Source organism: Pan paniscus, chromosome 4, assembly GCF_029289425.2.
Source record: "Pan paniscus chromosome 4, NHGRI_mPanPan1-v2.0_pri, whole genome shotgun sequence".
NCBI lineage: Eukaryota > Metazoa > Chordata > Mammalia > Primates > Hominidae > Pan > Pan paniscus.
In genome coordinates this window covers 108,674,424-108,696,581 of record NC_073253.2, presented here as the reverse complement: position 1 = coordinate 108,696,581, position 22,158 = coordinate 108,674,424, and the positions used below count along the sequence as shown (strand labels likewise).

At 43.0% G+C, this 22,158-nt stretch overlaps 2 protein-coding genes across 3 annotated transcripts in view; both read left to right on the top strand.

The window, feature by feature from the left end:
- Positions 1-22,158, top strand: part of MCC (MCC regulator of WNT signaling pathway) — a 469,040-nt gene that overhangs the window by 46,879 nt on the left and 400,003 nt on the right. The gene's annotated exons all lie outside the window — the stretch shown is intronic.
- On the top strand, positions 1,524-11,995 carry TSSK1B (testis specific serine kinase 1B). The gene has a single exon (XM_003826733.5). It carries the CDS (start codon positions 8,178-8,180, stop codon positions 9,279-9,281), a length of 1,104 nt encoding a protein of 367 aa, XP_003826781.1. The 5' UTR covers positions 1,524-8,177; the 3' UTR covers positions 9,282-11,995.

Genomic DNA, 22,158 nt, shown 5'->3' with positions numbered 1-22,158 from the left:
AAAACTACTTTAAACTTCATTTGGAACCAAAAAAGACCTTGCATAGCCAAAACAATCCTAAGCCAAAAGAACAAAGCTGGAGGCATCACGCTACCTGACTTCAAACTATACTGCAAGGCTACAGTAACCAAAACAGCATGGTACTGGTACCAAAACAGCTATATAGACCAATGGAACAGAACAGAGGCCTCAGAAATAACATCACACATCTACAAGTATCTGATCTTTGACAAACCTGACACAAGCAAGCAATGGAGAAAGGATTCCCTATTTGATAAATGGTGCTGGGAAAACTGGCTAGCCATATGCAGAAAACTGAAACTGGATCCCTTCCTTACACCTTATGCAAAAATTAACTCAAGATGGATTAAAGACCTAAACGTAAGACCTAAAAACATAAAAATCCTAGAAGAAAACCTAGGCAATACCACTCAGGACATAGGCATGGGTAAAGACTTCATGTCTAAAACACGAAAAGCAGTGGCAACAAAAGCCAAAATTGACAAATGGGATCTAATTAAACTAAAGAGCTTCTGCAGGGCAAAAGAAACTGCCATCAGAGTGAACGGGCAACCTACAGAATAGGAGAAAGTTTTTGCAATCTATCTATCTGACAAAGGGCTAATATGCAGAATCTGCAAAGAACTCAAACAAATTTACAAGAAAAAAACAACCCCATCAAAAGGTAGGCAAAGTATATGAACAGACACTTCTCAAAAGAAGACATTTATGCAGCCAACAAACATATGAAAAAATGCTCATCACCACTGTCACTAGAGAAATGCAAATCAAAACCACAATGAGTTACTATCTCATGCCAGTTAGAATGGGGATCATTAAAAAGTCAGGAAACAACAGATGCTAGAGAGGATGTGGAGAAATAGAAAAGCTTTTACACTGCTGATGGGAGTGTAAATTAGTTCAACCATTGGGGAAGACAGTGTATTTCTAGTTCTGGATTCCTCAAGGATCTAGAACTAGAAATACCATTTGACCCAGCAGTTCCATTAATGGGTATATACCCAAAGGATTATAAATCATTCTATAAAGACACATGCACATGTATGTTTATTGCAGCACTATTCACCATAGCAGAGACTTGGAACCAATCCAAATGTCCACCAATGATAGACTGGATAAAGAAAATGTGGCACCATGGAATGCTACACAGCCTTAAAAAAGAATGAGTTCATGTCCTTTGCAGGGACATGGATGAGCTGGAAACCATCATTCTCAGCAAATGAACACGGGAACAGAAAACCAAGCTCCGCATGTTCTCACTCATAAGTGGGAGTTGAACAATGAGAACATGTGGACACAGGGAGGGGAACATCACACACCGGAGCCTGTCCGGGGTAGGGGGTTAGGGGAGGGGATAGTATTAGGAGAAATACCTAATATAGGTGACGGGTTGATGGGTGTAGCAAACCACCATGGCACAGGTATACTTATGTAACAAAACTGCACGTTCTGCACAAGTACCCCAGAACTTGAGTATAATAAAAAAAGTGCTGTACAAAACAAAAAATAATAAGTGATAGAGACCACATGAGGCCCTCAGAACCTAAAATATTTATTACCTAGCTCTTTATAGAAAATGTTTTCCAACCCCAGTTTTACACCATTCTCTTTTCTCTACTATAAAGAGAACTTGTTTTTTGTTTTGTTTTGTTTTGTTTTGAGACAGTGTCTCATTCTGTCGTTCAGGCAACAGATGGTGCAGTGGCACCATCTCGGCTCACTGTAACCTCCTCCTCCTGGGTTCAAGAGATTCTCCTGCCTAAGCCTCCTGAGTAGCTGGGATTACAGGCACCCGCCACCACACCTGGCTAATTTTTGTATTTTTAGTAGAGACAGGGTTTCACCATGTTGGCCAGGCTGGTCTCAAACTCATGACCTTAAGTGATCCGCCCACCTCAGCCTCCGAAAGTGTTGGGATTACAGGCATGAGCCACCACACCTTGCCAGAACTTGTTTTTTTCTAATTCTGTGTCGGTCTTTTCTGTTTATTTATCTGCCCTATTAACCTCATCTGCAAATACACAGTGAGTATAGGGGGTAAAAAGGAGGAGAAAATGCTATGAACACATACACATTAATGGTTGTCCCTGTCACACTATGATTCCAGCGGTAATATAAAAAGTCTGGTGGATCTTTCATTATCAGCCATAGTAATTATATGCATTGTTAAACTTCTGATATAATCCCTGATTTCTTTCTTTTTCTTTTCTTTTTCCTGTTCCTTCTTCCTCCTCTTCTTTCTTTCTTTGCCAACAGATCTACTGAAAATGAGCTTCTTACCTGTTCCCTTAAAGGATATAGACATCATTCTTTCTAGCTTTGTTTTTCTTTCTCACCCTTTGTTTTTTCCTTCCCTCCTTATTCCTTCCCTTTCTTCTCTCTCCTCCTTTCCCTCCCTCTCTTTCTCCTTCCGTTTCTTCTTTACTTTCTTATTTTTTTCTTTTCTTTAAATAAATATCTATTGAGTACCTATAGAGCATTGTGCATTGAGAATCCAAAGACCAATAAGATGCAACGTTTGCCATGGAAACACTTGGTTGGAATTAAATGAAATACACTATAGAGTGGTGTGTCCATGAAAAAATGAGATCAAGGTGTTGTGGGTCTGCCTGGGGGTGGGTGGAGGGTGTAACTGAAGTAGAGTGTCTGAGGGAGCCAGGAGGCAGTAGCAGAATCCAGATGATAAAGAGCCTCAGATTCTGAAGGAACTTCTACTTTTTTCTAAGGGCCATGAGAGCCTACTCAAGAATTTCAAGCAGGGAATAAAATATCCTGATTGATCTTTAATAAGGAGCACTGGGCTGCAATGAGGAGAAATGCCAGACTGGAAGTAGAGAGACCAGTAAGGGCACTTTCATAGCAACTGGGTGAGAAGAGATGAGGGTATGCACTAAAGCAGCAATGATAGCTCAGATGTAATAAAATGACCACTAATAGATCAGGCACAGTGGCTCAAGCCTGTAATCCCAATACTTTGGGAGGCTGAGGTGGGAGGATCTCTTAAGGCCAGGAGGTTGAGGCTACACTGAGGTCTTGAGGCCAGGAGGTTGAGGCTACAGTGAGGTAATGTCATGCCACTGCACTCCAGTGTGGGCAACAGAGCAAAACTCTGTCTGTAAAAATAAAATAAAATGACCATTAATAATGGTCATAAAAGCCAACACTTGCTAAGTAGCCACTGTGTGCTAGCCTTTTGCTAAGTATTATATATCCTTATCTTTTTGGATCCTTGCAACAATCCCATGAGCTAGAAACTATTATAGTCCCTATTTTAGAAATGTACATACTGAGGCTCAAAGAGATTGAATCAGTTATTAACTATCACAACATAAGATTAACCACCACAGGCTAGGATTTTGCCTCCTCAGCTATCTTAAGTGACATGAGTCTCTAGCAGAAAACTTACGACTGGCCATTGGATTTTGCTTCCTAGTGCTTCAAGTTGTGAGGTAGGCTAGGACACTGAGAGACCTTCTGAGGGTACTGACCATGTTATATTCATCTCTATCTTTTCCAAGGCATTTGTCATCTAATAAAGGTTTGTTCTTGGCCGTATTCATTCATTTCTCTGTGTTTTGTTCAAATGCCATTTCCCTTTCCTGTATCACCTATGTACATCTACCTTTGCTTCAAGGCCTCGTGTGTCTCATCACCTCTGTGAAACCCTCCAATTGTCCTTTGTGAGCCACTTGAAATGTACTCAGCATGCCTCCACAACCAGGTCTAGGACTTGACTGACACTTCACTCTGAGCCTGCTGTTTACCACCAGACTTGCTCCCCGACACTCCAGCTTTGGCCTGCCTAACTGGTCAGCAACCCAGGCTCCTTATACCTTTTCCAAATTAAACCATGGAAACATTTCTGTCTGATCTCTTGGAATTTTCAACATGGTTTTCAAAATTTGTTTCCTTAGCTCAGACTTTGACCCTGCATTGTTATGTCCCTGGTGTCCTTTGGTTTCAGGAACTGTGCTCTTAGAAGACACTGCCTCCACACCCTATCCTGGGTGACCTCCCAGCCAGGGCATCCTGCCCAAGGAAGCTCTAACACCTTCCTGGGCAACCCCAGCCCTCTGATTTTTTTTCTCTCCCATAAGCTTAGGCAATTTACTGCAAAATCAGTACTTTAAAAAATCTACTTAAGTTTCATATTTTATATATTATGACATTCATATCTATATTCTAGTGGTTTCTTCAACTAAATAACAAATTTTTAGAAGATGATGCCATGTCATAGTGTTTTTAGCTTCCCTGTAGTGCTTAATAGTGTTAAGAAAAGTATTTAACAGATACTAGAAAATAGTTTACAGGATCCCTTCTGGGATATTCTAAGGTATAATAGATCTATATTATACTGAATATTATTTTGTACATAACTTGGGCCCAATGGAGTAGAACGCCTCTGCTTTAGACCATTATGATGTCATAAGAGGTGATATACCAGGAATCACCATGTCTAATCCTCACAATCACTGTAAAGTGCATACCTATTTTGCATACCTTTTTTCCTTATATACTTTTCCTATTGCCTCTGTAAGATAACTAGGTAAATTAGATAACTTCATCTATTTTACAGATCAAGTTACTTTCCGAGAGTCACATTGTACTAATAAGATGTGGCCCCTGGGATTTAAAACCAGATTTATCTGCTCCGTGTCTGATGCTCTTAACTGCCTCAGCTCCTACACCTCACCATATGGCAGATGGAACCCTTGATAACATGTCTTTAGATATAGAATAAAAAAAGTTAGGTGTCATTCTATAGGACCTTAACAATTTCTAGTTAAAGACTCCCCCCACAACCCCAAAATAAGGAAAGTTAGGGGAAAGAAACACAGGTCACTTGCCTAAGGTCACAAAATGAGTTGTCAGAGCCCTAGGACCAACGATTGGCTCTCCTCTCATGCATTCCGCATTAGAAAACTGCTTTTCTTCCCAGATTCTCAGAGTTCTGCTTGCTCTTTCACTAGGTCCCATAGACTGGTGATACTGACAACTTCAGCATCGATTTTAGGATGCCTTCCCAACCTATGGGATGGTATCCAAAGAGAATCCCACATGGCACTGAAGGAGCAGACCTGAGATGTGAAGCAGGGAGCCGGAGCCCCTTACCACTCCTGCCAAAATTCCCTGTACAGCATATATTTACCTATTCACTCTACCCAAGAGCAACCAAATCCATAATAAAATGCCTTGGTCAGGGCTTTAGAATAACTCAACTATCTGGGATATAGATAAGGAGCCTTTTGAATTTAAAGCATCTAAAGAATCAAAAGACAAAAAGGGGGTGGGAGAAACTGCCGAGTAGATTTTAGAAATATATCTCAGGGAATTTTGAGCCAAAATAGAAATCATTCAAGTGCAGCACTATTTCTCCTTCATCTCCAGGTGTTTTGTATGTCTATGTGTGAGTGTATGTGTATCATCTGTTGCCCAGATTTTTGTAAAATGCAAATAAATGATCCTGTCAGTTTAGGATTTTAGATACAATATTTCTACATAATCCCAAGGTAATTATCATTTTGAGTGAATACCTCATACCTCATTGTCTTTATCCTTGGAAGGCATAGAACATAACAGGGGTAAAGGAGCGATGGAGGAAAATGAATTTTTTTTCTCTCCCTTTCTTTGCGATGATCAGTCACTCAGCCAGTGTTTATGACTGTGTGTAAAGCTCTGTGCTGAGGGCAGCCAGGGGACACACAAATGAGAAAGCCCAATTTGCAAGAAGCTGTCTTCCCTGCTCTCTCTTGCATTTGCCTCTGCTTAGCTTTCCCTATTGCCTTTGTAGGATAACTCAATAAAGAAAACAGCATTGGGACCAAAATAAATTTTTTAGCATTTAATTACAAAGAGTAAACATAACATTGGATATTTTTCATTGTAGACAGCAATATAGATAAACTTTTTTTTTTTGAAGAGATTTCTTCTGAGCCAATATGTGACTAATGGCCCAGGACAGCCCCAGAAGATCCTGACAACAAGTGCCCAAAGGGGTAGGGCTGCAACTTGGTTTTATACATTTTAGGGAGGCACGAGACATCAATCAGTACATGTAAGGTATACATTGGTTCAGTCAGAAAAGGAGGGACAACTTGAAAGTGGGAGGCGGGCTTCTGGGTCATGTGGATTCAAAGATTTTCTGATTGGCAGTTGGCTCAAAGAGTTTATCTAAAGACCTGGAATCAATAGAGGGGACTGTCTCTGGGGTAAGAGGTTGTGGAGACCAAGGTTCTTAGGCAGATGAAGCCTCCAGGTATTAGGCTTCAGAAAGAACACACTGTTAAATGTTTCTTATCAGACTCTAGTTAATTATCTCAGGAGAAAAGAGCTAGAAAGGGAAGGGGATTCTTCACAGAATGTAGATTTTCCTCACAAGAGACAGCTTTGCAGAGCTATTTCAAAATATGTCAAATCTGTTTGATAGTAAAATACTTCAGTTTCTTTCAGAGCCTGCTGTATCTTACTGCCAGAGTCTATTGTCAGTCTTCAGGTCTCTGTGTCGATGTTACTGCTGCTCAGCTGTGCCTGAAACCTGAAGGGAGGAGGGATGATGAGGCCTGCCTGACCCCTACTTCCTATCATGGCCTGAACTAGTTTTTCAGGTTAATTTTGGAATGGCCTTGGCTGAGAAGAGGGGTCCATTCAGATGGCTGGGGAGATTAGAATTTTATTTTTGGTTTCCAAGAGACAGCACTTGGAGTACCCCAGCAGGAAGGAGAAGGAGGCCGTCTGGAGGAAGGAGCACCAACCACGCACAAAGGACTGGCAGTGGGCAGTCAGGGTTGGGGAAGAAGGTGAAGGAGCAGAGAAAAGAGAGAAGGGCCACAGCTGGTGGTGATCCAACCCAGCCTGAGCGACATCCAGCCCTACTAACTCACTCCTGAGGGGCCCAGGGTTCCACCTGGCTCATGTGAGGAAGGAGTTCTCACTCCCTCTAGGTGGATGAGGCCAAAGTCAAATCCAAGGCTAGGACAGTCATGCAACTCCTTCTTCCTGACGGTGTGGCCCAGAGCAGGTGCTGGACACAGAACCAGTCACAGCAGAGGCTCCACTGCCAGCAGAAATGATGGTTGCTGTCCAGTGCTGCCCCTGCTGCTTGTAATGTCCTCAGAGCAGCTGCCAGTGCTCAGGGTGGCATCCAGGCCCCACCTTCAGCCCCCAGCCCCAGATATGCCCTGGGAGCCCAGCCAGGGCCGTGGGCTGGGCAGGTCCCCAGGAGGGAGCTCACAGCCAAGAGCAGAACTCCTGCCAGCTGTCCTCCTACAGAGCTGCTGTAAGAAGCCAGCAAAGGCTCAGACAAGGGAAGAGATGTATAGGGAGGCGGCAGAATCCAGGCTTCTCAAACTGCGTGACTCCAGGGCCAGGAGGCTGTCTACCTTCTTGACACACCACCCTTCTTGGCCCTGCTCTGCACCCCTGAGGGTCACCTGTGTGGACAGCATCAAGGGCTGAAGGGGAGAAAAAGAAGTCAGGGATGGGACTTCCTCCCATCCTCTGCCAGCCTGTAGGGTCACTGAGGCTGGCTTTTTCTCCACTGAAGGCCACTGCCTCTCCCAAGGTGGTCCTGTCTACACTACTCTTTCTGGGTTCCAGGGACCATTCCCACCCTTTTCTATGCAGGCCAGGGGTCTGCTACTATCTTGGGGTAATTGTGTGACCCTCAGGGTTCCCTACACTCTGCTCCCACCTTTATTAATTGTCCCCTTATTAAATCCTCCTCAGATGCCCTGGTTTGCAAGAATTGACCTCAGTTCTGCACAAGTATGCCTGGCTCTGGGTTTGGAAGCATAGGCAGACCCATGTGTCCCACACAGCCCCCTTCTACCTCAGGTCCCAGCAAGACACGAGGCCACTTTCTGCTCATCTTGTCTGCTCCAGCCTACTGGTCAGCCTTCCAGGATTCCAAGTCCAAGTGCCTCAGGCCAGGGTCTCATTCCCCTAGGGCACTCCTCCTTTGTGACTTCACTCGCTGAAGTCATCTGGGAGACAGTGCCAAATGTTCCACTCCAGAGTCTTGGCCTCTAGGAGGCAGGAACAGCAGGCCTGGCCAGCCCAAAGGACTCTCTATCCAGGATGTAAATGAGCACACTGCTGGCCCATGCGCCTCGGGGCTGTAGAGGGCAGCCTCAGAGGCACTGGGCACTCCTGGCACCATGGATGACGCTGCTGTCCTCAAGCGACGAGGCTACCTCCTGGGGATAAATTTAGGAGAGGGCTCCTATGCAAAAGTAAAATCTGCTTACTCTGAGCGCCTGAAGTTCAATGTGGCAATCAAGATCATTGACCGCAAGAAGGCCCCCGCAGACTTCTTGGAGAAATTCCTTCCCCGGGAAATTGAGATTCTGGCCATGTTAAACCACTGCTCCATCATTAAGACCTACGAGATCTTTGAGACATCACATGGCAAGGTCTACATCGTCATGGAGCTCGCGGTCCAGGGCGACCTCCTCGAGTTAATCAAAACCCGGGGAGCCCTGCATGAGGACGAAGCTCGCAAGAAGTTCCACCAGCTTTCCTTGGCCATCAAGTACTGCCACGACCTGGACGTCGTCCACCGGGACCTCAAGTGTGACAACCTTCTCCTTGACAAGGACTTCAACATCAAGCTGTCCGACTTCAGCTTCTCCAAGCGCTGCCTGCGGGATGACAGTGGTCGAATGGCATTAAGCAAGACCTTCTGTGGGTCACCAGCGTATGCGGCCCCAGAGGTGCTGCAGGGCATTCCCTACCAGCCCAAGGTGTACGACATCTGGAGCCTAGGCGTGATCCTCTACATCATGGTCTGCGGCTCCATGCCCTACGATGACTCCAACATCAGGAAGATGCTGCGTATCCAGAAGGAGCACCGCGTCAACTTCCCACGCTCCAAGCACCTGACAGGCGAGTGCAAAGACCTCATCTACCGCATGCTGCAGCCCGACGTCAACCGGCGGCTCCACATCGACGAGATCCTCAGCCACTGCTGGATGCAGCCCAAGGCACGGGGATCTCCCTCTGTGGCCACCAACAAGGAGGGGGAGAGTTCCCGGGGAACTGAACCCTTGTGGACCCCCGAACTTAGCTCTGACAAGAAGTCTGCCACCAAGCTGGAGCCTGAGGGAGAGGCACAGCCCCAGGCACAGCCTGAGACAAAACCCGAGGGGACAGCAATGCAAATGTCCAGGCAGCCGGAGATCCTGGGTTTCTCCAGCGAGCCGTCGACTATGGAGACAGAGGAAGGGCCCCCTCAACAGCCTCCAGAGACGCGGGCCCAGTGAGCTTCTTGCGGCCCAGGGAATGAGATGGAGCTCACGGCTTAAAGCCCAAGCTCTGAAGAAGTCAAGGGTGGAGCCAGAGAAGGAAGGCAGTCCCAGATGAGCTTCTATTTTCATCAGTTTCTTCTCTCTCCCCTTGAACTTGGTAACCCACATGGTTCTCCCGTGGCCCCTAGGTGGATGAGGCCAAAGTCAAATCCAAGGCTGAGACAGTCGTGCGACTCCTACTCCCCCAGAGCGTGACCCGGAGCAGGTGCTGGACACAGAGCCTGTCTCAGCAGAGGGTCCCCACTGGCCGCAACGGCTCAGTGACAGCACGAGCAGGAAGAGCAGCAGGAAGGCACCGCTGTCCACCTTGGGCACCATTTATCCCCCTTTCATCGTCCCCGGGGCGGTTGCGTGACCCCGCTGGGAGGCCAGACCGGGCCGGACTGAGAGTCAGGGGACCAGGCTGGGTTGGGGGTCGGGTGGGGCTGGACAGGGACGAGGCGCGGAGAGGCGGCGGGAAAGAGCTTCGGCTGGGCCGCGGGCTCGCGGGCACTTTCGGCGGCAGCCTCGGGGGCTCCGACTCCAGCTCTGGGCAAGATCCATAAACTTTTAAAGAAGCCTCAAAACATACTTTTAAAGCATTAAGCTTTAAAGTGCTAGAAATCTTGTGCCCCATATGTGCTTCTTTCAGTATTATCCTAGATCCTCAGAAGTAGCATGGCAACTGGAGAAAATGGGAGGAAAGACAAGAAGAAATAGAAGCTGATTTAACATCAAGTTTATTCAGTTTTGATTTTTCTTATCTCTACTGGCTTTCTCCTGTTCAAACCTTGTAGCGATAATATTTGGAAAAGAGCACTTGGAAATTATATTCCTGTTTTTAACTCTTTATATTTAATCATTCTCCTTGTAATTGATTTTGTAGCTAATTTACTCCCCAGCACCCCCAGAAGAAAATTTTACAAAGGAAAATGTTTTATTTTTATTTTTTCCTTATCAACTTTTTATTTAAATGCTAATATCCAATTAATGGACAAACGAATCAGCTAATACTGGAAACAATGTAACAATAGTGAAAAGCATGAACTTTTGATTTCTATAGACTGATTTTGACTCTGCTACTAAATGATCTTGGCAAGTTGTTAATCTATATGTCTCAGTTTCTTTATCTATAAAATGAGAATAATACAACTTCATTAGGCATGCTATTCATTAATGTGTTTAGTTCTCATAACCCTATGGGAGGGGTCCTATTGTTATTCCCATTTTATAGACACGAAATTGAGTAAAGTCAATTTAGGTCACTTGTCTCTGAGCACATGATAAATACGTGGCAGAGCCAAGGTTAAAGCCCAGGCACACTCCAGCTCCGAGCCAACACTGTTAGCTATTTTTTTTTCTTTTCTTTTTTTTTTTTTTTTTTGAGACGGAGTCTCGCTCTAGCCCAGGCTGGAGTGCAGTGGTGTGATCTTGGCTCACTGCAACCTCTGCCTCCTGGTTCTGGGTTAAGCAATTCTCCTGCCTTAGCCTCCTGAGTAGCTGGGATTACAGGCACGTGCCACCATGCCCAACTAATTTTTGTTTTTGTTTGTTTGTTTATTTGTTTTTTGAGACGGAGTCTCGCGTTTGTTTTTTAAGACGGAGTCTCGGTCTGTCTCCAGGCTGGAGTGCAGTGGTACGATCTTGGCTCACCGAAACCTCCGCCTCCTGGGTTCAACCAATTCTCCTGCCTCAGCCTCCCAAGTAGCTGGGACTACAGGCGTGCGCCATCATGCACAGCTAATTTTTGTATTTTTAGTAGAGACAGTGTTTCACCATGTTGACTAGGATGGTCTTGATCTCTTGACCTCGTGATCTGCCTACCTCGGCCTCCCAAAGTGCTGGGATTACAGGCGTGAGCCACTGTACCCCGCCCTAATTTTTGTATTTTTAGTAGCGACGGGGTTTCATCATGTTGGCCAGGCTGGTCTTGAACTCTTGACCTCGTGATCCACGCCCCCCCCCCCTTGGCCTCCCAAACTGCTGGGATTACAGGCGTGAGCCACCGCGCCTGGTCACACTGTTAGCTTTTAAACTACAGCCTCAAGGTATACCCCTCTAAGGCCATAGCCTCATGGCCTGTTGCAGGAGCAGGAAGAAACCAGAGTCGGTACTCAGGTGTCCCTGAACAGCATCTCTGCTTCTAGCTTTCTAATGCCCCAGGAAGCCCTTCACCCACCCCATTTATATGTAGATGTCCTAGCCCCTTGTACCTCAAGATGTGACCTTGTTTGGAAATAGAGTCATTGCAGATGTAATTAGTTAAGATCATACTGGAGTAGGGTGAGATGCTAATCAAATATGACTGGTGCCCAGGAGAGAGGCCTGGAACAGATCCTTTCCTAGTGCCCTCAGAGAGAGAAAGGCCCTGCCAACTCCTCTATCATAGACTTCTGGCATCCAGAAGTGTAAATCACTACTTTTCTGTTGTCTAAGCCACTCAGTTTGTGGTACTTTGTCATAGCAGCCCTAGCAAACTAATACACCTACCATATGCAACAAATCTGGTTAGGCCCTTAGCACTGTTCAGTTAGCCATTTCTTCATCTCTTCTCAACTCTCTCCCATAATCCACTGGAAAACTCCTCCAATCCTTTCACTACCTCAAGCTCCTCCCCTTCCTTTCTCCCTCAGCAGATAATCTCACTTCCTACTCTTCTGACACAATAGCTATCTCTTGAGAGCTCTCAATTTCCCTCATTCTTCTCTGTTGCCACTGGCTCCTTTTCTTTTTAGACCATTGCTCTTCCTACCATACACATTTTAGCTTTCAACAAGGCTTGGTCCCTCTCCTTTCCATTCTCCATGTGCCCCTCTCAGTGTTCATACTCATTTCCATAAGTTTACCCTGCACTATTAACTCTGAAGCTTATTCCTGTAACCCAGCTTCTCTTCAGAGTACAGGCCCTCATGATCAGTTCCATCTGCTGTCTCTTCACGCTGACCACCCTCCAACTAGCACATTCTGACCTCTGTACCAGCTTCTGTCATCTCTATTTTTCACATTCAACCAGACCCCAGAACTTACTTTTCCATGCCCTCCTACAAACAAAGTTGGCAAGACCTCTTGATTCTTTCTTTGCCTTACCTCTCATATACATGCTTTCTGATTCCCACTAGAACATTTCAAATCCTCACCCTGAGCAACTGTCCTGAGGAATTGTCCTTCCTGTTTACTCTGTCTAGCTTCCAGCCTGTCTTTCATACACTGCCAATGTCATCTTCTCAACATGAAATTTTACTTATGTTTCTACCATCAGAGGGCTGGACCTTTGTTGCAGAGAGAATAGAGGCCCATCTTAAATCTAGCATTCAAGGCTCCCCTTTAATACAGCTCCAGCTTACCTAAAATAACTAAGGGAGGCCAACTATCTACATAGGAAGAACTTTACCTAGTGCTCTGTCCTACTAGGAACTTCATGGTCCAAAATTAGATTTTAGCATTCCGTCAGGCATGACCTAGCTCAGTGGAGCTAATTCATGTTAACAAAACTTATGAAAGATTGATGTACCTCCCAGGCTACCATTTTTCCAAGTTAGTGTTGAAAAAATGACTACCAAGTGCAATGGAACACATGTATTAACAGAGTCACACATACTTTGTCACTCCCGAGTGGGGAAGAGAAACAGGCAACCAAGTTCTAATGAGAAGGTTGCTTGGATCCATAGAAGGGAAATCTATGGCTAATCCCAATGGTTTCTTCCATCTGTGAACTCATGAGCTCTCCTGGCAGTTGCTTAGATCACAGTGACTGTTGTGATTGCATTTCAGGCCTGAATGTACAAAGACGTGACCTTGATTAGGTTTCAGTGTTTTCCCACCCACAGGATTATCTCACAGGACGTTTTACTTCTATATGTTACTAATGTCATTGACTGTGTTAGTTTCTTTGTTCATTCATGTGTTTATATGTTTGCTTATTTAGCTCTCAGCCACCTTATTTCCAAATTCTCCTCACTATATGAAGTGCCCTCAGAATTTCTCTGAATAGACTTTAGGCCATGACCCAGCAGCCTCTGAAACCCTGAACAGAACACCACCAACTGATCTAGCCAGGGCCTGAAAATATGTGTACCACTCTTGAGTCAAAGGCACTAACACTGAATGAGGGGGAAAAAGGACCTGAAGAAAAGAGGTTGAGAAAAAGGAGTGATGCAGAGCTAAAGAGGAAAACAAGTGAGGCATCTGTGAGGATTAAGTGCTTTAGTTTACTTGCATTACATGTCCCTTCACCCCCTATATTAGTCAGCCCTGGCCGCCACAACAAAGTACCATAGACTAGGTGGTTTAAATAATAGAAATTAATTTTTTCATGGTTCTGGAGGCTAGGAGATCCAAGATTAAGATGCTGGTTGATGCTGGCTAATGTGCTCTTTTCCTGGCTTGCAGACACCCACCTTCTCCCTGTGTCCTCACATGGCACAGAGAGAAAGATCTCTCTCTCTCTCTCTCTCTCTCTCTCTCTCTCTCTCTGTCTCTTCATATAAGGCTACAGTCCAATTGGATTAGGACCCCACCTTTATGACCCACATTTCACATTAATTACCTCCTAAAGACCCTGTCTTCAGATAGAGTCACATTGGAGGTTAGAGCTTCAGCATATGAATTTGGGAAGGGGAACACAATCCAGTATACAACAGTCCCCCTCAAAAAGAGTATATGTAAAGTTTTTGTCCTATTTCTTCGGTGAAGGAGAGCTAATGGATAATGGGATACTTAGATATAGTGTGATTACAGATATAAATTCTGACCCAACATTATTACCTTAATAGGTCTAGGTTATTAGCTAGACTGGGAAACAATTCGGCCGGATAAGTAAATCTTGTTTTTTTAAGATAAGTGAACCTAGGGGCTTCAAAGACAGTTCTATTAAGATGGCTAAATTTTATTTAATGTCTTTTGGACTGTGAGGAATTGAACCCTTAAACTAAAAAGTCCAACTGTGTTTAGTTGGAATTAACTTACTTCTTTACAGAAAGTCAAACTGTGTAGACAGGTTTCCCCTTAAATTCTTCCTTGAGATTGTGTTCTTCAGATGGGGAGGCCTTAAGTCGGGTTCCCTAGGATTACACTTGGGATCAACACCTGTGAGGGAGTGAAGGAAGCAGGATTAGGCACATGGAGAAGTTGAACTGTGACAGACTTACAGGAGATGTCTCAGCTGACCTTACAGGAAGTTCTGGAAATAAGATTGTCCTTCAGCATAGCCAAGAGTTGAGGCAAGAGGGCTAGGCCTTTGTAGCCTCATATCATATAGTCATTGGATATGGAGTGTCTCTGGGGAAGGGGCATAAGTGTCTGCCTTCCACAGAAAGCAGTTCCCAGGAAGGGACTCAGTCATAAGCCTTCTGCAGCCAACCCTGCTGGCAGCTGAGAGAACACATGCTTCAGTCGGTAAAGAGGGGTGTGGTGCTGCATCCTAGCATCCACTACAGGGAATAAGGGTGAGGGCAGGGGTCTGTAGATATTAGTTATACATTAAAATCTATTGACATTCTTCTACTTGGGATTCATTTGTTTTTCTTGTGGTTAAGAGATCATCCTTGTACTAGAGGTTGAAGATTTTATATGTAGGAGCCCTCTGAAAATGCTGAGTTGTGGCCAGCTGGGACTGGTTAATAGTTGTAGAATTAAAATGCCCTACGTTTCCAGTCATGTCATTACAGGCATAAGGGAGGGTGGAGCTAGACCCCATTGTACACTTAATTGAAAATTACTGATAGATGATGTGATGAGGAGCAAGTTTCAGACAAGCCTGTACATTTATTTTGGAGGAGCTGGTTTCCACTGAGGTATGTGTGGTTTCTATAACTTTCCTGGATTTTTTTTCCTGAGACTGCTTATGTTCATTTGCTAGAATTAGCAGAGAGGTTATGAAGATGGAATATAGTTCACTTTTGTATGAATGTTCCTCATCACTTGGCTGTTAATTAGTGTGGTTAGGTTTAATTAACTCATTTAATAACAATATTCCTGCAGAGAGTTTTACTGAGTACTAAATTCTTAAATTTAATAATGCAAAACATATTTGTATAGTGTTAATAATGGTTGCAAGACTTGCAGGGAGTAAAATACGGGAAGGTTAAGTGTAATGGATTAATTAAGAAAGCCCAAACTACCTTTCAAAGTGACTCCATAATAAACTTCACTTTGTTTTAATGAATAAAGTAGACCATATCAAATGCCACTTGTGCATGTTAGTTTAAAAGCAGTATTCATAGCTAGCACATTTAGATCAGGAGAAACATAAACGCAGCGAAATATTCTGCTTGGCAAACAGAGTTTTGTTTCCTGTACTGATCCATTAAGTTGAATAACTTGATTTTCTTACAAGTCAACAGTATGTTTCTTCCATGTACAGAAATCAGTGGGACCTTTCCAGTCAACTCCCAAACGACAGCAGTTTGTATCAGCAGCAGTCCACATAAGCATTTGGGAAATGTTTTTAATTGCTTTAATTGCATATTAGGGAAATGACCAACTTCTTATTATAGCTTTTTCAAAGTAAGCAATTCATTTAAATGGGCTAAGGGCTTTTAAGCTGGTATAAATATCCTTTATATGATACATTCAAAATTATTTTGAGCAAACTTTTGAGGATGATAAATGTGTTTTGTAATTTATTATCCTAACAAATTGGCTAGACCTGAAGAAGATGTGTCCCTCAGAGTCCCCACCTACAACATAGGGATAGAAAAAATATATCAATTAGGATGTGATAAGGCAAGATATGATTAAATTCATATACCTTGAGTTCTCCAGAGTCCTCAAAGGCTATTTTGAGGATGAGTTTTGTGGATTTTGTTTGTAGAGAGGTAGTTACTCCAAACAGGAGTACTGAGGGAGAGTTTTGAACTCATTTTGCACTCTCATCGCATTATAGAGGAGTGAATTTTAAGTTTCTGAAATATTAGAAAGACTAGAAGTTTTAGTTTCCAATTAAATCCATCCCCATCACATTAGGAAGGCCCATTGGTTAGGCATGTGTTTAGTTATTTTATTTGAGACATCATGAATTCTGGGGTGGGTGGCTTAATGATGTCTTCAGTGAACCTTTTCCTTTTCTTTGTTCATCTTCACATTTTGCCATTCTTAGAATATAGGCATGTTCACATGCATATTGCCCCAGGGTCACAAGATGATTCTACCCACGCAGGTGTTGCTGCATTGCCAGGTACCATGTTTCAGGCATGAAGAACATAGAAAGAGAAAGTAGGAAATGATGACACCTAATTCAAAAAAGAAAAACTTTCCCAGAACCTTCAGGGTTTGTTTCATTGGCTGCATACTATTACATTGTGTGGATACAGCATAACTAACTAGTCCTGGGGATAGATTTTGAGGGGCTGTTTATGGCACCCAGTCTTGGACTAACAGACATTTTGAAGGATGACAATGACCTATAGCTCTCAGATCCAGTGTTGACTTACTGTTTGTCAAGCCTCCCATGTTTCTAGTTTTGCTTCCCTTGTGGCCCTCATCTGCCAGCCTCAACCTGAGCCTGATCCTTATCTCAGGCCAGAGGGAGATAAGGAGTGAGTTCCAAGCACCCTGGGGCCCAGCATCTGCTTGCATTGGCATCCAGACAGGTTCTGGCTTGGTGTCTCAGTTCTGAAACCCATGTCCCCACTTTGCCTTATTTCCTGGGCCTGGCTGCCTGCCTTGGAAACCTACCAGCCCTCAGTCCCTTGAGGACCTGGCCTGCCTGGTTCTTGTCTGCTCCCTCCAGGAAGGGAAATTCTCTTTGAGCTTCTGCCTGGGTTCCGCCCTCGGCTGACAGACTCACTTGATGATGCCTTATTGCCATGGCTTCAGAGTATTGCCAACTCCCATGACATAGATCCTTGGCCTCTCCCCACCCATCTTCCCTCCATCCACTTCCACCACCCCCAGCATGGTGAACAAGGTTATACATGGTTTAAGAAGTCAGATAGATACTAGATATTCAAAATCCCTAAAGAAAAACAACACTCGTCTGTCCACCTGCCCTAGGCCAATTCTTTGTAACACTGATGACACTTTTAGCTGATTCTTCTCACGTTTGCTTCTATAATTTATAATAATTTGCTTATATTACTGTTTCTTCAAGTTTTCTTCAATTGTAGATATTGTGTATTGATTTTACACCAAGGAATATGTGGATTTAAGGCCTCCCTCCAAATATGCACCCACATCCCCTTTACCTATTCTCCTAATCATAATGTTTGATTAGATCAGTAGTCTCACTTCTTGTCACATAGGAGAGAAATAGAATTGTTTCTTGTTTATGCCACTTTTACTTGGTTATTGGTTATATGCACCCAAGCCCAATATACTGTGTTTCTGTCTTTCTTGTGAACATCCTCCTTTTGGTGGTGTCCCTCTCCCAGTAGCTTCCTGAGAAGCATATGTGACAGCTAATGTTTTGAGAAATGTCTTGATTCTGCCCTTTCATTTGATTGATTGTTTTACTGGGCATAGAATTTGAGATTAGAAATTGTTTTCTCTTGGAATTTTGAAGTGATTGTTTATCCTAGCACTCAGTATTGCTATTAAAAGTAGGTGCTATGATTCCCAATCCTTTTATGAGACCTGTTGTTATTTCTCTTTTTCTCTTCTGAAAGCTTTTGGGATTCTCTCTTTGCCCAATGTTCTGATATTTCATGTCTTTAAAAAAAAATTGTTTCTGCGGTCCTTTGTGGACCCTATCTCATGGAAACTGATATTCTTAAGTTCTAGGAAATTTCTTAATTATATCTGTGATAGTTTCCTCCCCTCGGTCTTCTTTGTCATTCTTTCTGTAATTCATTCAATGTAATTTGGATGTCAGATATTGCAAAGTGAGCTTATTTTTTGACCCTTTCTTTCATATTTTCTAGTTCTTTTTTTTTCACTCCTAGCATTGCTGTTCTATTTTCTGGGAGATTTTCTCAATTTTACTTTTCAATTTGTATATTAAAATTTCAGTTTCTGCTTTTAATTTTTAAGAGTTTTTTGTTAATGTTATTCTCTGGGTGTGCTTTCTAATTTTTTAATTAAAAAAAAATTTTTTTGAGATAGAGTCTCTCTCTATTACCCAGGCTGGAGTACAATGGCACAATCTCAGCTCACTGTCACCTTTGCCTCCCAGGTTCAAGGAATTCTCCTGCCTAGCCTCCAAGTAGCTGGCATTACAGACACCTGCCACCACACCCAGCTAATTTTTGTATTTTTAGTAGAGATGGTGGTTCACCATGATGGTGAGGCTGGTCTCAAACTCCTAACCTCAAGTGATCCACCCGCCTTGGCCTCCCAAAGTGCTGGGATTACAGGTGTGAGCCATCACACCTGGACTGAGTGTTCTTTTTTAAAACTTATTATTGTTCTGTGAAAATTATGTCATTGTTTAACTATATACTGATGTCCATGATAGGTTTTTGGAAGTTATCTAATCTTCCAGCATTATTTCTGTTTCCTATGAGTTCTTTTTTATATTTTTAATTTTTTTTGTCTCTTTTATATTAGATGCCCTCCTCAAATACCTATTAGTCTTCAGTTGTTCCTGATATTTAAGGGCGAGGCATAACAAAGCTGATTAGAATGTGTGTGTGTGTGTGTGTGTGTGTGTGTGTGTGTGTGTGTGTGTGTAGAGGATGACTTTTTGACCAGTGGGATTAACCGTAGGATGATCTAAGAGGGCTGTTTCACTGAGAGATTCTTCCCTCCCCTTCCTAATACACACAGATATTTTCTTTTGGCCCAGGCAGTATCCCCAGAGGGATGTCCTTCAGTCTGCCATCTGGTTGGTATAAAGCTAGTAGCCAGGGTTGTCAGAGCTGAGTGGAGGAAAAGGGAAAAACAGTTTTACCATTCTCCATGAGGACTTTGCCTGAATTCCCCAATTTCAGGATGATAACCTTATCCCACGAGTGGTAACCCTGAGTCCAGAAGCAAGTGGGGATCAGCCACTGTAGAAAATAAATTAGTTTTCTGCCTGGGTTGAGAAAACTTGACTGTGCCGGGTTGGGGGTGGGAAATAGAGATCTAATGGCTTCTTACACACACCTTCAACTCATTCTCCTGTTATGAACGTCACCTGCATTCACTGGCGCTCCTATTTCTGAGCCTGGCCAATACTTGCTTCAGTCTGGCTTTCTCTGGTGAGCTGATTCCACTCATCTATATGCCTTGTAACTTTTGAAATTTAGTTGTTCTAATCATCACTTCTGTTCTCCTCGTTATTATACCAGTTAATTCTCATTATTCACAGTAATTATGTTCTAGAAAGTTGCAGCAAACACTGAATTCGTAAATATTGAATTGTTGCTTCTAGGGGAAACACAGGGTTAGATTCTTGTGAGCCCAGGAATAACACATAGCTTTGTGTTATGTATAGGTTCTTTTTAAAGACACCCTGTTTAATATAGATTGTTGATTCATTAACATTGAGCTCATGGCCAACAGCACTGTCACTCATGCCTGAACAAAGCTTATCTAACATGTATATTCTTTGCAAGGCACTTAGGAAACCAGACAGCCCTTCAGCACTGTGCTTGGGGGCCACTTTAGACAGCAAAGTCATCAACAAAAAGCACGAAGGTATGAAAAACGTGACACTAAATAGACCATGAAAAGGATGATGTTTACAGTATGAGATCCAGAACAAAGGCAGAGTGTTGCTTTGTTCAGCCTCTGCTGGGAACTTGTGTGTTGGACGACTCAAATTTTTCACCACTCTGAGCACATTCACAAATAATTGTGGAAAACACGATGAGTATTGATTTGGGGCTACAAATAAGTTTTACTGAGTGGACAAGTTTGCAAACACAGAATCTATGAGTCATGGGGATCTCCTGTAGTTTTGTGCTTTTTTATTCTTTTATCCTTTTAGGATGGTTTCAGGAGGCATTGAAAGGAAACAAGGAAAGTGACTAAGTATATTAAATCTACCAAGTATAACTAGAAGTCTCTGTCATCCCAGTCATTTTTTAGAGGATCCACTAATTCCTATTTATCTCCGATGCCATGTCAGATTTCTTCTAGCTCCTCCAGCTCACTCTGCCTCTTACATCCTTTTGCATCTCCACTGGGCTCATCCAGGTCCAGATTCCACGGCTCTTCAAGTCACCCAGGCCTGCTGCAACAAGCTGGGCCATACCTGATAATGCCACAACATCCTGAAGGTTATGTGTAGGTCTTTCCTATATCCTATAATCAATGATGCACTGGAGCTGGCTCGTAGTTGCTTGCAAAAGCAAATTGCTAAATTTTCAGGAATTTTGTGAGCCATTATTAAACATAACCATTGTTAAAAACTAAATCATAAAGTCAATTAAAAAGACAAAAATAACTTAAAATTAAATCATAGAAGCTTGTAAACAAATAAATTACATGAACAACAAATATAATAAATGCTCAAACTCATCACTTACTATTTATTTTACTATATTTACAGTTATCCATGCTCTTGGGGCTGTTTATATCTCTTGTATCTGTATGGTGGAAATACTGTATCATGGTGTGGTACAGCACATCTCTAATCAGTCTCCTCACTAGATGTCATATTCAGTGATGTGACAATGATAGCTTCAAATCAACCATGGCCGGAGTGTATTTACCATGGAAATCAGCAAATGCTCCAAATCAAGGCTTTTTCTCCCCAGAGAGCCTATTGTTAAACCTTCACCAACACAGCACTGACTGAATTAACTATCATTTTATTGCTGCTGTTAGGGATTCACTAATTTATATTCTGTCTTCTCTGGCCTTCAAATACCTCAGTAAAAGCTGAAAAAGTGGCAAAAACATTTATATGAAGCAATCTTACTATCATATTCTTATTTATACTGTCACTAGCATTAGCAATGGAAGGACCCCAGGGAACTGGGAAATGGTGAAGAAAATAGCAAATTACCCCTGGAGCCTAGGAAATTGACTATTTCAAGGACTCCAGAGCCTCATGGAGCGTGGAATTGAGTGAAAATAGAAATTAACTGACAAAGGCAATGGGGAAGGAGTCAGCAGCTAGATCCAAGGATATACATTAGCTCCGTGGATGTTTATTTAGCAGAAATAGTGGGGAAAATGAAGTGAAAACTGGTAGAACAGAGTCACAGGAAGAGAGGCTGGGTCCTTCCTACTGTCGCAGACAGTCTGACCCAGATGAGCGAAAGGGTCTTGTAAATGTGAGCTTGGAAAAGTGAAGTTTTTATAGTTAACAGATGGGGATACAAAAAGTATTGATGCCTTGTTAGAATCATACTGCCTAGGAAAGTCTTAATATGTGTGAATAACAGAGGATGGACCATTAATATGTTAATTCTCTGACCAGTTAGAAATGTTATGAAATTAAAGAGTTTTATTTTCTCTGAGCAGTAAGTCTAGGGAAGTTTGCTGAAATAATTATTCCAGGAAAATCCAGTGGGGGTAAAGGTCATATTTAAAATTCTTTTGCAGAGGCCGGGTGCAGTGGCTCACACCTGTAATCCCAGCACTTTGGGAGTCCAGGCGGGCAGATCACATGAGGTCAGGAGTTCAGGACCAGCCTGAACAACATGGAGAAACCCTGTTTCTACTAAAAAATACAAAAATTAGCTGGGCATGGTGGCGCGTGCCTGTAGTCTCAGCTACTTGAGGAGGCTGAGGCAGGAGACTCGCTTGAACCTGGGAGACAGAGGTTGCAGTGAGCTGATATCGTGCCACTGCACTCCAGCCTAGGCAACAGAGCGAGACTCCATCTCAAAAAAATAAATAAATAAATAAAATTCTTTTGCGGAATTTCTACTAATTGTAAACTTTTATAAAGTTCAAATTACTGATTTATAATGTAAAGTCAGTGAGTATTTTAGAAGCTTGAATATATTATATTTAACATTAGTGCTTAGAATCCTTTGAT